The sequence below is a fragment of the Lichenostomus cassidix genome, chromosome 1 (genome assembly GCF_008360975.1).
Source record: "Lichenostomus cassidix isolate B80296 chromosome 1, HeHo_3.0, whole genome shotgun sequence".
Taxonomy (NCBI): Eukaryota; Metazoa; Chordata; class Aves; order Passeriformes; family Meliphagidae; genus Lichenostomus; species Lichenostomus cassidix.
Window position 1 is genome coordinate 93,176,665 of NC_139479.1, and position 17,545 is coordinate 93,194,209.

A 17,545-nucleotide genomic window follows, 5' to 3' on the forward strand; every position below is an offset into this window, starting at 1 on the left:
TCCAAAAGGAGTATCTCATCCATATGTAGAGGATGTATCTCCTCCTCTGGAGGAGGGTTGGAACCTAGACCTTTGGTCAAGGCTACTCAGGAAAAAGCTGAGAGAGGAAACCACTCTGTACTCAAGGCAAATGAAAAATGGAATAAATAGGTAAGAACAGACACTCACTCAGTTTGGCAAAACAGCTGGCGGCTGCAAGCACGAGGCAAGGGATGGGGGACATGGGCCTCTTCCTTCCACATGTCATTGCCATGCCATGCGGTGTGACCTGGGGTGCCCAGGGAAGGGTCCCATAAGCTGCCTCAGGGGATGCAGTGGATGTGTGGCAGTGGATTCCTGTGGATGACAAGAGACACGACGGATGAAACCCTCAGACTTCCCTCCGCTTTCCAGCCCTGCCTGGCTTCTCCACCAACATCCCTGAACTGCCACAGATTCACTGAGCCAGTGGCCTGAGGAGGCTACAGACACTGATGCAAGCATTTCTCTTCTCTAGCCTCTCCCCAAGGCACAGTTGGGAGTCTCCCAAGACATCCCACCCCCAGCCCTCAGTACATATGCACATACAGACACACACTCCCCCTCCTCATTCCATACTTGGCACAGTCAATGACAGTGATGCACACCAGGCAACTTTCAGGAGCAAAACACAAACATTTCCAACAAAGTGTCACTGAAGATATCCACTGAGTGCTGCTACCACTTCTTGGCTATGTTTGGAATGTATTCTATTTTGAACACTGAAGTAAATGAACAGCACAAGTCCATTCTAACTAAGAGACTCAACCTATGAAAGTACTTCAGATTAACTGTTCTGCCTGAAACATACTACCTATTTTGAGTCTACACAAATCACCAGGTTCATATTTGAAAGCATCGACTGTCCCCAAAAAACTAGAAATGTAAGGCCACCTGTCACAACCCAGGTTACTGTGAAGAGCTGCACACTACAGCAGCTGCTTTGGAGGCTCATGAATGCACACTAAACAGATAAGCCAGGTCAGGGGGATTAAAGGCCTCAGGAGCTGCCCCAAGAGACACCTCAGATGTCAGACAGAATTCCTCTTTAATCAAAGGCAACAGGCTGAAGTCAAGAGGAGATTTCCCTCTACAGGCATTGTAATGCAGCTATAGGGTTTTGAGCTCCCTTCAGCTGCAGCGCTAAGATAACCTGCAAGTCTTAAGGCAATGCAGAATTGCTCCTGTGGCATGGCTACAGGGAAGAAGCCCAAGACTGAACCCAAAGCAGCCATGGCAGCCAGCCCAAGCAGCAGTTATATTTCCTGCTCACCCTGCAGCAACCAGCTCATTAGCCACAATCACCATCCTCAGGAGCATGTGGCTCTGCAGAGTGGTATTTCCTACTTCCACCATGGTCACTGCTTGAGCCATCACCTGTTTGAACAATTGCTCTCCATAACCAATTCAGTCAAAGAGAGGACACAAGTCCCCTCAGGCATAACCCCCAAAATTAAACCTAACTCCTGAAGAAAGGACTGACAAAGACTCCCCCTGTGATGCTTGGTGAGTTGTTCAAGGCAAGGCTGATAACTGCTAGCAAGGAACCACAGCCTTTGGGGAAATATCATCAAGCTACTCCCAAATGACCTTGCTTGGCTTTCAGTGACAGCGAAGGTGCAGAAGTGCAGCACAGGGCAATGTCCATAGCCAGCCACGCTGAGGCCCACAAAGTGACAGCAAGAATCCAGCAAGCTGGCGTGCATGCACCTCTGCAAATTGGGCTGTCCCTCTGACAGCCTCACAAGCTGTCCCCTTTCCCCCTACCATGTCCCAGATCCCTGCTTGAAGAAGTCATGGAAGAGACATTCCTTTAAAGTTGAGAAGAGAGAAGAAAAAGAAAAGCCTCCTCTGAGCTGGCGATTTCAAAAGGAAGAAACACCAAGTAAAGTGATGTGCTGCTAGAGTTTGGCAAAGGCCACAAAGAGCATCTTAACATGGCACTTTGCAGGGCAACATGAGTTCTGTGCACTGGCTGGCCCAGCGGGCTCTACACAAGGCAGCTCTTCCCAGGAGTTACACAGTCATGGTCAGAGTGGCTGTGAGGCCAGGATGACAAGCCCTGCTGAGAGGCAGGGTAAATTGAGTCAAGCTTGGCATGGCTCACTGTGGCTTCCAGGCATCCAGCAGCATGGAGAGAGCTCAGATGTTGGGCATATCCTGAGGGCACCCAGAGGTGCCACACTAGGTCATATTCCATCGACTGCAGCCCACAGTCCCATTACATGTGAAAATCCCAGTGGGTTACCTCCAGTGCCAAAGAGACAAGAAATCAACTTCCCTCTCACACACCTCACCCTTCTTGGTATTCACTCTCCTCACCTGAGAAGAGTCTCAACAATGTCCCCCGGCAGCCAGCACATACTGTTGTACAAGATACCTTACTGATTGACTTTGAGACCCATCTGAGTCGCTCAAGTTTATTTCTCCACATAAGACAGCCCCCCTTCATTATGCCACAGCTACCATGGCAAGTCACCACTGATGCTGGCTGTAAAAGTGCCCTGGGTGTGTCTGTACCAGAACATGCAGTGTTGACACCACTGCTGATGCACAAGCTCATGTCCACTAATCACACTCATCTGGACAAGACTTTGAGTTAGTTCAGGTTTAAAAACATCTCACACCCTAAAGTTTACTGGAGATGGAATGCCTTACACTGATGTAGAAGAGCATTTTGGGGTAGGACTTACTGTCTGATCCCTCAGTGCTGGAAGCCTAGGGAGCAAAGCTGACTCATTCCCCCTGTCTGGATGGGTTTGGCAGCAGGATGGGAAACTGTTGGATGGAAAGGAGTAGCTCCTTGGAGCCCAGGCTGAGGGAGGGAGCAGGCAAAGATGTTCCCAACCAGACCTCCCTGCAGCTCCGCGTCGCACAGAGCCTCTGGCCAGAAGGGCAAAGCCAAAGGCGCAGGACTGAGCATGAGACCCTTCGTGAGCTAGGACCACCCAGGCACACCGATGCAAGGGCTGAACTGGCTGCCTCCAGGTCTGCTGTGAAAAGATGAAGAGCAATAGGTGGGGACAAATAAAGGGGAGCTCAAAAAATTTGGCCGCGGCACAGGGCAGATTGAACAGTGTTGAGCAGAGAGAGGGTAGGTGTGTTGCAACAAGTGTATGGTACCTCCCTAAACCTCCAGGCAAGCATATGAGCTCTAAATAGGGACATGTGGCCATTTCTTTCACAGCTGAGTGAAGTACAAAAAGTAAATGGCCAGCATAAAAATAATGAGGAAATTGAATGAAAACACCAATTCCAAAAGAACTATTAGGATCCAGGGCCAGATTTTGAAATTCTCAGCTTCCACAATTGAAGCCAGATTTTCAAAAGCATTCAGTTCTTGACATGCTGAGCTCTCCTGAATAGGCAACCAACTTATTTCGATGCCTAAATGGGAGCTGACCTCTTTTGAAAATGCTGCCCTTAAGCAGCCTGCAATAGTGCAAAGCAAGGAACTTTATTAATCAGGCAGCTTTCGATCTGCCTCATGTCCCTGCCAGCAGCACCAGAGTGGACTGCATTGGGAGAGGCAGCAGAGGTGGGGAGTGGAGGAAGCCCCAGGCACTCCAGCTAACTTCCCAGAGGTGGTGGTTTTGGGCAGAGGGCTGCAGGGCTGCTGCATGACAGCACCCTGCTCTGCTGTCTCCCTTCACCAAGGCAGGTACCCTCTGATGTACCCCTGCTTGCCAACACTCCTGCAGCCACCAAAAACACCAGCCTTGACAGCTCCTGCTTAATTGCCATCTAGGAAAAGAAAGAGTTAAAGTAATTTAAAGAGCTTCAAGAGGGAGGGAAAACAAAAAAAAAATTATTTGTTTATTTAAAATTCTTTCCTGCCAGGTTAAAATAACAATTTCCTGTCGGTGGAGCTCTAAGTCCCTTTCAGACAGCCCAGTAAATCAAAGGAGGGGCCATTAAGTGAACAAAATTAACGAGAGCTTCATCAGCTAAGGAGGGATGGTGGGGGTGTAAAATCTGTCGGCTCGGCTTCCCACCACACACCTAAGGCCAGCGAGGCCCCTGCCTGCAGCCCCAGCTGTGCCGCGGCGATGGAGGGCACTGCAAAGGCAGCGGAGCGAGAAAGGAAAACCAGAGGTGAAGATATAAAAGGGAAGAAAGGCCCGCGCCTGTGCGGGGGGGTGACAAAGCTCGAAAGGAAAAAGGGATTTGAATTAAGCACAGGCAGCAGGAGAGGTGTTTGCTGATTAGAAACTGAAGGTTTTACTGAGGAAATGCTGCTCACAGCCCCAAGCCCCCTCCTGCTTAACAAGGGCCAGCCAAGCAGCCCTCATTACTGCCACACTGCCTGTAATTTACAAGGCTCCCAAATAGGAACCAGCCTGTGCCCCAGCTCCAGGGCAGCATCCCACACCACACATCCCAGCTCCACCGGCAGGCTGCGGGAATGCACAGGCAGATCGGGAGCTGAGGAAAGTCACCGATGCACATGACAGTGGTCTGGGGTTGTGTCAGGCAGCCGGACCTTGGGCACCTCTTCCTGCAAGGGGTGAACTGTGGGAAGGAATTGCTCTGCACTGAGGAAAAGGCTGCAGCAACTTCAGTCCAGCTACCAGCTGGGGACACCCTGGGTGACTCTGGAGAATTCACTGCAGCTGCTCTCTGTTTCCAACAGGTCAAGTAGGGACAATGATACTCCCAGCTCTCTGTTTCATACATTGAGGATTGAGCTTTTCAGAAAAAGCAATGTCTTACACAGTCCTGTGAGCCAATTTTACTTGTAATCATTAGTTTTTAATACAAGACAGCATTTTTTTTTCCCACAAAGCACTAAACCACTGAAAAAGAAAATGTGAAAGAGAAAAGAGCCACAGTATCCCTTTGTTTTACAAATTGAGGAATCTGAGGGCTAGAAGAGGAAGCCAACCTGGCCCAAGGTTATACAGTAAAGCAGTGGCAGGCAGGGCTGGAAGTCAAAAGCTCTCTGACTGGGACCTCCATGCCATCAAGCAAGCTGCTCTTGGATCCCCAATCTTTTCCATCCCATCTGAAAAATTACACTGTACAACTGCATAATCCTCCGGCTACAAAAATACTGTCCAGGTGACATACCTGAGCTGATCTGCTGCAAAGTCCCTGCATGATCCCTGGGCATGGACAGCAATCTGGGCATCCCTGACTGCTTCTCCCCAACCCATCAAACAGCAACATCCCGCAAGGTAAAACTTACCTCTACCCAACCCATGTCACTATTTCAAAGGATTACTTTCACACTGTTAAGTTATGCTAATTTTCTCTGAAAGGGTTTGGAAAAGGACAGGTTAGTGCAGAACAGATGCTCCCCCTCCCACATAACAGCATGTGCAGCTGATGGGGATGGGCATGCAGGTGCCATAGGGAGTGGCAGGACCCCAAATGGGAAGGAGCTGGTATCAGGAGAGGGCAGAGAGGCAGAACCCAATGTTACACCACCGTGTTTGAAGTCAAGGAGGTAGCAACAGAGTAATGTGGAAACAGGGATAAAAGCTTGCCTGTTATTCCCTCTGTAGCACTGAGAGCTGCTGATTTCAGAGTGCATTAGCTCTTTTAACACAGCCCTTGACTAAATGTATGAGGAGGTCCCCTCCTCCCTTTTTTAAAGTGATTAGGCAAAAAAGACTCTCTTACTGGCTGCTTGTGAGCTCAGAGAGTCCATCAAAAAGCCACAACAGAGAAAGCCTGGGATAAATTCATGCTCACAGTCAGAAGGAAAATATCCAGAGTAAAACCGGGCATGGCACAACCACCACAGATCAGTGAGTTTGCCTACAAACTGCAACTGGGTGACCCTAAAAAAACAGTTTTAATTCAAGCAAGTCCTGAGCAAAGACAGCTCTTTAAAAAATAAACTAAACTTGCAGGTAAAACAGCTCTTTTCCCTGAACAGAACTGTTCATGCAAACCAAACCAGCAAGAAACTAAACATGCAGCAATCTTTGTAACTTTTTTCTGTCTTCCTCAAGATGAAGGTACTTCCCTGAGCAGTTCCTTTCCACAACAGCCTGCAGCATCACCAGGGAGAGGACTGGGCATGCTGGCTTTGAATTAGCAACAGGATGCAAAGCCTTCTCATCGCCTGACTTTTGCTCATATCCCTGAGGACCCAAGGCCTGCAGTTCCTGGCACCTCTCCATCCAATGGCTTCTCTGAACTGAGCGCCACTTTCCAGCTGGCATTGATCAAGCTGACTTTGCTGAGCCCCAGCAAACCCCTTCACGTTGGCATTTCGTCAGCCAGCAAGCGTGAGGCCACTTGGAGAACAAAATGCCACCCTCATACCCGCTATAGGCTCCCCAGTGTCACCATGGCAGTGGCACTGCAGCGAGTGTGGCTCGCCTTGGGCACTGCCTGTGGCATGGTGGTCCCAGAGTGGTTGGACCTGCCAGCCTGGGACAGCCCTAGCCCAGGCGGGCAAGGGATGCAAGGATGGCCTTGCCCCACAGGATACACATCCCTTTTTCCACAGTTACCAGGAGAGGAGCCCTGTGCTAAAGGAGAATATACACACTGGCTTTTGCTGCCCCTTGGCGTGCCCTGAAAACAGCTCCACTCCTTGAAAAGACAAGGCTAAAGCATAAGAAAAAAAGAAAACCCACGTCCTTTCTTCAATATCATGCTCCCCCCATGCCCTAGACACTTAATTTCCCTCCTTCCCCCCCTCGGCTTCCCCCTCCATTCTGAGTAAATTCAATTTGACAACCCTGCTAATTGGATAAACGCTGCTCCCTACACTCCTTTAAGGCTGCCCGCTTTTCTCTCCTTGTTTTTGGAGGGCGATTGTGGCTGTTCTTTAACATGAATTCCATCTGCTTTATTTCTCCTCTGCCCATTCAAGACCCCTCCTGAATATGTATGAGGGGCTGCGCCCCCCCACCCCCTTTCTCCTCCATCCCACCTCCCTCCCTCATCACCCCCCCATCCCTCTCCCTGCCCTCTCCCATTGCCCGGGACAATAACCCCCCAAATGCCCCGTTCTCCCACCCCGGCCCTTTTTGCTTTAGATAAACACAGGCAGTGTCAAGTGTGAGGAGGGGGGAGGAAGGATGGGGTTCAACTGCCAGTCAAGCCTCGGGCCCTCAATGAAGCCCGGAGGCCTACCCTAATCTGCTGCATGCTTGCCATATGGGAGCTGTGTTGCCCTGGGAAACACTAACAGGCAGAACGGAGCTTAATAGAGTCCATATTCATTGTAATGCAGTGAAATGGCTCGAGGGACTATTGCCCCTTGGGTCTGTTTTCATTCTTCTGTTCCCCCTCTTTCTTTTCTCTCTCTCTTTTTTTTTTTTTTAAATAAATTTTTTTCCTCCCCTCCTTCTCCCCCTCCCTTTTTTTTTTTTTTCTTTTTTTTTTTCTTTCCTCTTTCTTCCTTTCAAAAGGACGAAGTCCCTGGAGAGCTCTAATCTGGAGAGGCTGGGGGCTCCCCGAAGGGCTGGCCAGCCGATGGGGCAGGAGCAGAATGGGGGAAGGGAGAGGGTGGAGGTGGTTAGGGAGGCGAAGGAGAGGTGGAGGGCAAGAGGAAAGTAGTAACTAATAAGCATGCAGCCGGCCAGCTGTCAAGATGCTGACAATACTGCTGCGGGCGCAAAAAGCCCGACAGGCAGCGCTGGCACGGAGCTGGCGCAGAGTCCTCCCGGAAAGCGCCTGCCTCCCCTAAGAGCCTCCATCCTTGTCTGCTGCCGAGCGCGGCACAAGCGGCAAAAAAAAAAAAAAAAAAAAAAAGAGAAAAAAAAAGAGAAGGGCGCAGATGGAGCATGCTGTACAGCCTCTTCAGAAACAAAGTGCACCTAGGAAACAGATGTTGTTGCTGCAACAAGCCTGGAACTACTGGCTGCTCTCTGGCTCCTTCTCCCAAACGCGCGCAGGGAGAAAGTGGCCCTGGAGCAGCTGCCGGGGCTGGGACCGGCTGTATCTCCAATCGAAACCTCTCAGTCCAACTTCACTCCCAAACTGGGAGAGCTGCCATAGTTTTCGATCAAGTTTTCCTGTGCACTCTCCATCTTTCTAATCCTTCATCCACCTGTAGACTATCCTGTCTCACAGCTAAGGTCCCACTTTAAAGAGCTGAGGAATCCTGAAGGGAGCGTACATCTGCAGCACTTACAGAAGGGTGCAGGTCCTGCAAATGTCAGAGAATCAGCAGAATTGCTGCTATCAAGGCCCTGCGAGACCAAGGTGCCACAGAGCTGCAGCTCAACCTACTCTCTTGCCAAGGCTGGTGTCACAAAAAAAGGGTCAGGATCCCCTTGAAAACCACATCAATGCAGTCGCACACTTGTGATGAGTTATCTGCTCTGGAGTGTTTTCAGTTGTTGCCACAGCTGCTACAAACTCAGCTGACGGTGCAGCAACAAAGTCTTGCTTTTCTGAGGCTTTGCTATGGGCCAATGCAGAATCTTCACGGTAAAATATTTCAGAGGAGGCAGCAGGAATGGGGTCACCCACTGACACAAGTGTGATGTGAAAACACGCCTTCAGTCTTAGAAGCAAGGGATTAACTGCACTGTATTACTTGCCTGAAGCATTTTATCTCTTCCCATATGAAAACAATACTCACTTTATCATTCCCATCACAACTAAAGCCAGAGATCAGTGTCAACGCAGTCAGAGCTGCAGTCAGATGCTGTACTAAACACAGAGCAAACATGATCCCATGTTCTCTAGACTTCACACCATTGGGTAGAAGAGTTACTTACTTTAGGACGCTTGATACAAGCACTAACAAGATTTACCTGTTCACACTTTTTAGCTGTTTGGACAGAGAAGTGAAGCAAGTAGCAAAGAGCTGGGAATAAGAGAGAGTGTGCATTTGGGCAAGAAAAGCTGATGCAGCTGGCTCTGGGCTGGCTCCACCATGCCGAATCCTACACCAATACGAGCCAGGCCTCAGGTTGTCCCCTCCCTGTCAGCAGCTGCAGCGGAGGAAGGCGCAGGGAGCCATGGGCAGTTCCCACCAGGAGCTGTCATCACACAGGCACAGATGTGCCTCTGGGGAGTTTACGTTACTCAGGGCACTGCTTTTGTTTTTCCCTTCTCATCCTTTGCAAACAAAAAACCCCCAAACCTTGAAACCTGATGTTGAGAGTCTAATTGCCTCTTGGGTTAGGGAGAGGTCAGAGAGAAGGCAGGCCCGACAGATGCAGGGAAAGTGATGCTGGGCAAAAGCCCTCAGAGATACTAACGGGAAGCGTGGAATAAATGTGACAGAAAAGAAAAAGCAGGAGAATTAAGTTTAGACGAGAGGGTCAAGAAAGAAGAAATGGAGGAGTTGGGATTTTGGCAGATTTCCTTATGTTGCAGTTGTCCCCACTGCTTCAGGGCAAGGACATGGCAACACCACAGCTCACCTGCTGCATGTGTACCAGGCTCAAATCCTTGTGTCCTGCTTTCCTCTGAGCAGGGGCTGTCCCCTCACACCATTACCTCTCAAGCAAATCTCTCCCCAGCTGACACTCTTCCACTTAATTTAAATGTGGCCTACTCAGAATAGCTGGAAAACCACTCCTGCTCTCCACCAGAAACTTCTTGCAGCTCTGAAACCAAAGCTTCATCAACAGATACACTTCCACAGTATGCTCTGGTGCCAGTGAAACAGCACTTTTCCATGGGGATCCTGAGCAGGATACTCATCTCCAAAGGTGTTTTCACTCTGCATCACTTCCTCAGCAGCTCTTGGGGAACACACACACAGTGAGAACTCTTGCTCCCCAACTACATGACACCAAGATGTTAACCAGAACAACCCTTTTGCCACTGATGTGGCAGCAATGCTATAAACCCCAAATCCTAGGCTACCTAATATCACCCCACAGCCTCTCTGCAGCTGGACCAGTCGTCAAGAATGGGAAGGAAGACCACAAATCATGGCAAAGGTGTGACATGGAGCTGCCCTGAAAAGACCCATCTCCATTTTATTGTTTCTGTCATGTGATGGGGTCAAGCTTGCAACAGGACAGACAATAAATATCCCAGTATCCATTCATGCTGGTAACCACCAGCTGAAACCCTCCTCTTTCTGTATAACATAAACCAAAGCACAGAGGAGTGGTGGACAAACCCCACCAGTCAGCATCTGCATGGAGCACAGCAGGAGTGCTCAAGGAGCAGACACATTTCAGTGTCTGTCAGCTATGGCCACCTGCAAACTGAGACTCAGAAGCTCTTTTTCACAGAGCAGATCACAAGCCAGAGAGAGAGCAGCTATGGATGCTTTTTAAGAGCAGCCCACATCTTCATATGCTTAAACATGAGGCTACCTTTAAGTACCAAATTAAAAAAAAAAAAAAAAGAAAAAAATCAAAATTATCTTTGTCTAGGAACAATAGAAAAATCTTGTCCATGTCCAATTAGAAACAATAATAAGAGTGAAACAAATACATGAACAAAAAAAAAAAAAAAACAAAACCCATAAACCAGAAAAGTCCACAGAAACTGCCAGTGACACTGTTAAGGCTTCCTTGGGGGAAGCTGCTATGTGGAAATTTTCCTGTTGGCAGAGCAAAGACTCGGGTAGCTTTCCTAGGCTCTGAACCTTCTTCTAGTGTGTACTTGAACAGCAAGGGTGCCTACAACTGTTGCAGTAAAAAACTGACCATGCTTATCATAAACACAAGCCAGTGGCACAGCAGAAATACCTGCTAAAACAACACATCCTCTGGATTATAACAGAGGACTTGATTCTACTGCCACCAAAATCAGCCTGATCTTTGCCATGACTTCAATGGGAGCAGGCCCAGAAACTGCATTAACAAGCACAAGGCTAGTTTAACACAGTTGACATCAAAATCCAGAAGAGCACACAAAAGAGACAGGACAAAGTACTTGCCAGTAACGTCAATACAAAGTTTAATCCCCAGATGGCTGGCTTTAGAGACATCCCCATCACCACCATAAAGAGAAACTGCCTTCTAGTTTGCACTCCTTTCAGCAATGACTTGTTGCTGGGATGCAAAAGAGCACAAGCCCATTTTTCTTGTCCTTTGAAGATCGTATTTAAAAGTTGGGGATGTTTTTTGTTCTATAAATTTGGGAATAAATGAGAGTTGTTACTCTCCATAGCTGTCACTAAATTGCTTTTCACTAACAATAATAATTTTCGTTATGGGAGCAGGTCAAAAGCCTCTAGAAATCTCTGCTGGGACACATTTCCCCTGGAAGACATGTCACTACTCCAAAAAACACAAGAGGAAGCTCAAGGCTAGCAAAACAAAGGGACAGAAATGACTGCCCACAGAACAGAAACTGTTCTGGCTGGTGCCAAATGCCTAAAGTGGGGTGCGGGGAGAAGTGCTGATGCCAGAACCCAGATGGGCTGAGCCAGTGCCCTAATTTGTGCCATGATCAGCAGCTGTCACCCTGCTCCAAAACCCCATGGGACCACCCCGAGGTGAACAACCACGGGGGACACACTCATAGTGGGGTCTTGGGATGGGTGACAGATTTCCCCTGTTCCCAGAGAGGAAGAGGAGAGGGTCGCATTGTTCAGACTTTTTTAAAGATTGTATTTGCACGTGATTTGCTGCATTTATCAAAGCAACAATAAACACGCCTTTCCAAAAATGATGGTCCTGTTGAGGACAGCGAGCCAAACATGGCAGGAGACGAAGCAAGACCTCACATCGCCCTGCACAGACAGATGGGCAGGGCCGGCATATGGTTTCTCTCTGTCAACAAGGGGATGCTCCATAACAAAAAGATGGCAAAATGCTGCTGCCTCAGAGCCTGGGAAGGGAGCCTCACCTGCCTGTGCCCCAGCCACGCTGCCAAGTGCCACAGCTAGTGCTCACCAAGCAGCAGCGCCCGTGACGACTGGATATAGAACAGACCCGCCAGTGGCTCCCCACTTGTCACCCCTGCCCATTCACACTCGCACCCACGTTCAAAGCACGAGCACACAGCCCAAGGCACCTCCCCGGGCCTTTCACACAACAAGCATCAGCAGCAATTCCAGCTGTAAAGTTTGCTTTCCTTGACGCACAGTTTACTTTCTCCATTCCCCCGCATCCCACCCCTGCCACTTACCCCTCACTCCAAAAAGGCTCTCTCAAACAGGCTTAAGCTTTAAACAAATAAGGGCTTGGCAAGCAGCAGCCTGCTCCCGTTTCCCTCCCCAGCAGCCCTGCTCTCTCCCCCGCCGCCTCCACCTCTGAGCCGTGGCGCAAGCGGAGCTGGCGAGCGCCGCGCAGGCATAGAAAACAAACACGTGGAGCAGAGCCAGCTGTGAAGTTGGATTTGGCATACGCTGTTTGCAAAATGAATAAAAGCACATGGGAGAAGAAGGAATGCGAGAAGGGGGATAGAGTGGGGAGCCGGGGGTGCTCCGGGCTTAAGGGGAGAGCGTGACTCTGTTACAAAGCCCTGGCACATGCCCACTGGAGGGTCTGGACGTGTGGGTGTCGATATCGTGCCCTGTGTGGAAGTGGAGGGGGGGACAGCTCTACAGACACATTTCCTGAGCTGTTTGGCATCACGTTTCCCCACCCCTTTCCTAGCGAGCTGGACTGTTTTTACATGTGCCTGCCCTCCCTCCCAGGCAAAAATTAGGGTGTTTGATGCAACACGTGAAAAATAAATGCACTTTTACCCCCCAGGATATGCAATTCTCTCCCTTTCTTTCTTAGGGTTTCTATTTCCCATGCACATTATGCTCCAGGGCACTGCAGCACAGGAAACCCTGACCCAACTGCCCCATCACCTCGGCTGAGATTACATATGTTGAAGGCCCATATTTACACTAATCCCCCTCCCAACTGTCCCTTTCTGGAAGGGTTTCAGACAAAATATCCCTCCTATTAAACCCAAACTCCCAGGAGATGTCAACTTGGGTATTATTTATTATTCTGCCCTCATCAGTCTGGTCTAGCCATGGGAATGGCACTTGAAGGCTTTAGGAATGGATCACCAATGGCCTTAGGTGAACACAGGATCCATGAAGGTTTTCCTCCCTCTCCCACCTCTCCCAGTCACCTCCAAGCAAAATGAAACAGAAGCCTATGCACTCCGCCTGGTTTGGGGCAGAATCCAGCGATTTGACGTGGTTTGCTTGTGGTTTCCACCCAAAACCATAAACCAGCCCAGGTTTGCTTGGAAGGTCCTCAGCTGTGTTAGGAGGCTGTAAGAAAAGCAGCAGTGTCCTACCTGGTCTTGGACCCTGCCCAAAACAGGCCAGCAGCTGGACGGATTAACAGCCCAGCCTGACCACCCAGACACCTGCAGACATGTTTTCACAAGTCTCATTACCACCCCTGAAAACACAGTAAGAACTTTACCCTCTTGTGAACACTTGTCCCTCAGCATCACACCAAACCATCAAACTGACAAGAAGAGACAATATTTGGATAGTTTTCTTCCTGAGAACTACATTATGGACCCCTGATCACAGCCAAGGAAGGTAATTTACCTTGGAGAAATCTTGTAATTGCTTTTTTGTTCTTGGGTGGAATTTACTGAGATGCCAATTTAAACCATGGATCGCTGCAAATAAAGCACTGCTCAAAGCCAACCATCCCACTCTGATCTCTTCCCCTTTAGAGGCAAATTAGGTGCAAGACAGAGACAGATAGAAACTATTATAGTCTTGGAGGTTATTACAGCACATTTCTGGAATTGCCTCCTCTATTGGAAAAAAAACTTACCCCTACCCCATGTCTCAGTTTTCCAGGCTGCAAGAACAGGAATAGCAAACCCCATCTGGTACAAGCAGCAACGAGATGAACATGAGTCAGACAATTTCAGATTCTCAGATGAAAGGTGCTAGACAGGTATGTAGTGTTATTATCTGTACTGCTTCCTGGTAGCCCCAGGATTTTTGGATTAGTAAAATACAGATGTCAGCATCTTGGGGATACTGCCTCGGAACCAAGCAGGGAGGGGCATGCTGATTGCAACAAGGGGAAAATATGAATTTGCACCACACACAAAATATTGTGGTTAAGGGAAACGGCGAGATATCATTGACAACAGAGAGCAGGATAATTCATTGGGGTTTGTCAGACTAAACTTTCTGTAATCAGAGACTGCAGGGAAAGTGTTTGTCAAGCAAACATTCAAACATCCAGCTGCCAAGAACTAAGTAAACAGAGAAGGAGAAGCAGCAGAGCCAATGTGGCACCATTTGCAAATACCCCATGATCAGCAGTCACAGGCTAACTGAGCCCATCAGCAGACACTAGTGAAGCCAAGGGGATGAACTACTGCAAGAAGACCCACCACCAGGATGGACAAACAATGAGCAATTCATGCCTTCCAAATGTTTTCATCCAGAATAAGATTTGCAGACCTGGGCAGGTATGGGTACAGCAGTCTGTGTGGGTTCAGTGGACACCTTCCTGCACCACACACAGGCAACCACCTGGGCAAGTGAAATAAAGCCAAAGTCCAGGTTGAAAGAGTCCTCCAAGACAACAAGCAATACCCAATGGCTACTGGTACCATGCATTTCAGTCCCACTTCACCTAGAAGCCTGTGGTGATAGTTACTGTGCTTGTGAGGAGCCAGAGACCAGGGCCAAAGATCTGAGGGCAAGCCAGCTGATCCCAGCCCTGAAACCAAGGGTGCTCAGGGGCACTGGGGAAGTGAGGGGAAACATTGGTCTCTGCTTCCCACCCAAGTGCCCATCCATCAGTCAGTGCTTCCCTCCCATGGTTCACAAGACTGCTGGAGAGGGTACCGGGATGACTTAAGGGATGCAAGAAAATGGATGAAAAATATGCAAGTTCAGACATGCTGTGCAGTAAGATAGAATTGCCAACCAAGTCTGTTGACCTTCATGGGAAAGCATTCAAGATTGAACATGTCAAAAATAAAGCTGAAACCCATCACAGACAATCCTACACATGCATCTTTGTTCACATGTCCCTATTTTTCTACACCTCATCCCAACAGATGATACCAGAGTGGCATTATACTCATTTCCTATAGTTCAGATGTCTCTTGTCTGTCTGAAAAAGTGTGAGAGATACAGGGCATGTTTCAGGACCAGCACTGGATGCACCACTTCTCTGTTAGTCACTGGCCAAGGATGCACTCACAGTGGTGCTGGTATAACCATCTCTTGGCATGTTTGCAGCCAGCAGCATCTTGCACAAGTGATCAAAAACTCTCATGCTGCAGCCAAACATGCTGGGAAGACAAAGTTTGTGATTCTGCAGCCCAAAACTACTGACACCTTTGTACCTAGACTGTGTTTATGTTCAGGAGGTTTACTGGGGGATTAGGAAAGCTGTCATCCTCCCAGCTGGACAAAAAGGACTGTGAGAGGTCAAAGGGCCAGAGAGGCTGCTGGTCCTAGTGAAGAAGAGGCTTGCGGGTTTAGTTGTGGTGAATAGTGACTCTGTCTGAGTTCACACAAAGGGACTCAATGCATTTTATGCACACAGCATTGGTCCACTCCAACTCTGAGGGTAGAAGGTGGCCTTCCACAGGAGCACCCCATCCAGATTTAAAAGTTGAACCTCCATACCAAGAAACAGTCTAGTAGCATAGACAAAAACCCTTGAGTTTTTTCCCATCAGGAGATACATGACCTCCTCTAGAGTCCTGACATAAGTGCTCCAAGTATTTATAACCTGGAAGAGATATTAATGAAGAGGCAGAGTTGCTGTAACTTTCCCTTCTCTGCTCACCTCCTGTATCATCACCCTCCATTTGCTACTGTGCAACAGTGCTTGGGCAGTTAAATCAGCAGGTTACACACAATGCAATATTTAAGGCTCAAGGAGCTATAAATATGGCAGTAAATACATGCCTGTAGAGGTTTTCCACCCCACATACCCTCTGAACACACAATTTTCTCACATGGGAGACTGGCTCAAAACAGAGTGGAGGAACCAATGCTATGACCAGCCAGTGGTCCCCAGCACAACCATGAGCTACCTGGGGCTTGCTGCTGCTGTGGTCCCAGCAGTGCAGGGCTCCTTTGGTCACAGGACAAAGTGTTTCCCAAGCATCACGAGGCAAAAAGTACTCCCTGCCCTGCAACGGGAACAGCTGAACCAGAGCTCAGCAGCATCCCAAATCCCACCAGGTGCTTCTGGCAGGGCAGGAGATAGCACAGCAGTGCTGACCCCTATAAGGAACATGCTGATCTTGTTTTCCCAACAGCAATCGCACTAGTGTTGGACCCTCACTCCTAAACAAGTGCAGATTGCTCATCCACTCATTAGAGTCTCCAACAGGAGAACAAACACCTCAGACAGCATTCAGTCACCACAGCAGACTTTGGCTTGAGACCATTCGCACCACCTGGGCCACATAAAACATCACCATCCCACTTTTGGTCCAGGTCTTTGCTGTCTTCCTGGATGGCAGAAGCAGGTCGACAAAGGGTTAAACCTGGTATAGCCTCAAAAATCACTGGTTGCTTTCTGAAGCAGGAACATCTTTGGCAGGGTCCCCATCTGGGAAATGACATCCCGTCCCCCCTCACTTCCCCCTCTTCTCCCCCTGAACTCAGAACAAAGCACTGCACTGCCCAACATGCTCCTCCACTGTTTTCATCTTGGTCCAAACGCTTCTTGCGTTTCAACTTCTGCCAAAAAGAAATGCATAAAAAAATATAAAAAAGGCATGTGTGGGGCAGGGGGAGAGGAAGCAGAGAGAGTAGAGGGAAGTCATTAAAACCGAATGTTGATTAGCTACCAGTGGTGGAAAAAGGAAACAGGGGAGAGGAGATTTTTCTGTTGTGATACGCATCTTGAAGCTAAAACCAGTAGGCTGAGAGGAGACAACACTTCTCCACAGTCCTCCACCTGGGACCAAAACTAACTTGCTTTACCTTTCCAGTCCACCACATGCCACCCCATCATCATCAGAGGAGGCATCTTCTTCCTCACAGCAATTTCTGCCAATCACCACATACATTTTTCATCACTCTCACAGCTGTAGCTCTCTCAGAGTTCCTGCACCCAACACGCAGCCCCACTGGCACAAGGCTGGAGGACACAGCACAGCTGGCCTGCCCTTTCCACCTTTGATATCAAACACAAACGTTTGGCCATTGCAAAGCCATAGGAAATCCCAGAGGAAATGAGCCTGGAAAAGATGGCTCGTGCATGCTCTGTGGATACACTGGATGGACCAAACGAAGAGTCCCAGACTGGCTCTGTCTCCCGAAGAGACAGACAGACAAAAAAAATGTTAAAAATCACACTGGCTAAAGAAGCATTTAAAAGTAAAACAAAAAAACCAGTCCAGTCTGTAGTCTGTAATAGCTGAACCCAGGGACATGCAGAGCGTGTTTTTTTGTTCCCTCAGTACAAAAGCCCTTGGTTTCCCCTCCTCCTCATTCCAGCATTTCCCCATCGGGGGTGTCAGAGACAGTTCAAGGCCTCCCAGTATTTCAGACAAACTGGGTCTTGCTCCCCTGAGAACAAGTGGCTGGGGTCTATAAGAACTGGGGAGATTTGGGGAGCTGCAGAGCTGGGTAGGCTAAACCTGCAACCCCTGGAGGATGGCCAAATTGTCACCCTCCACCATCCCCACGACTTGCCACAGGCCAGTGCTTCCCTCCAGGGTTTGGCTTCCCAAGGTGTGA

At 48.9% G+C, this 17,545-nt stretch overlaps 1 protein-coding gene across 2 annotated transcripts in view; it reads right to left on the reverse strand.

The window, feature by feature from the left end:
- The window catches only part of BOC (BOC cell adhesion associated, oncogene regulated), a 53,608-nt gene that overhangs the window by 21,871 nt on the left and 14,192 nt on the right, over positions 1-17,545 (reverse strand). For both annotated transcript variants that reach the window (XM_085071267.1, XM_085071259.1), the window contains exon 2: positions 169-336. In XM_085071267.1, the coding sequence (XP_084927393.1) occupies positions 169-253 (85 nt within the window). In that variant the 5' untranslated portion in view covers positions 254-336. The remainder of the gene's footprint in view (positions 1-168; positions 337-17,545) is intronic.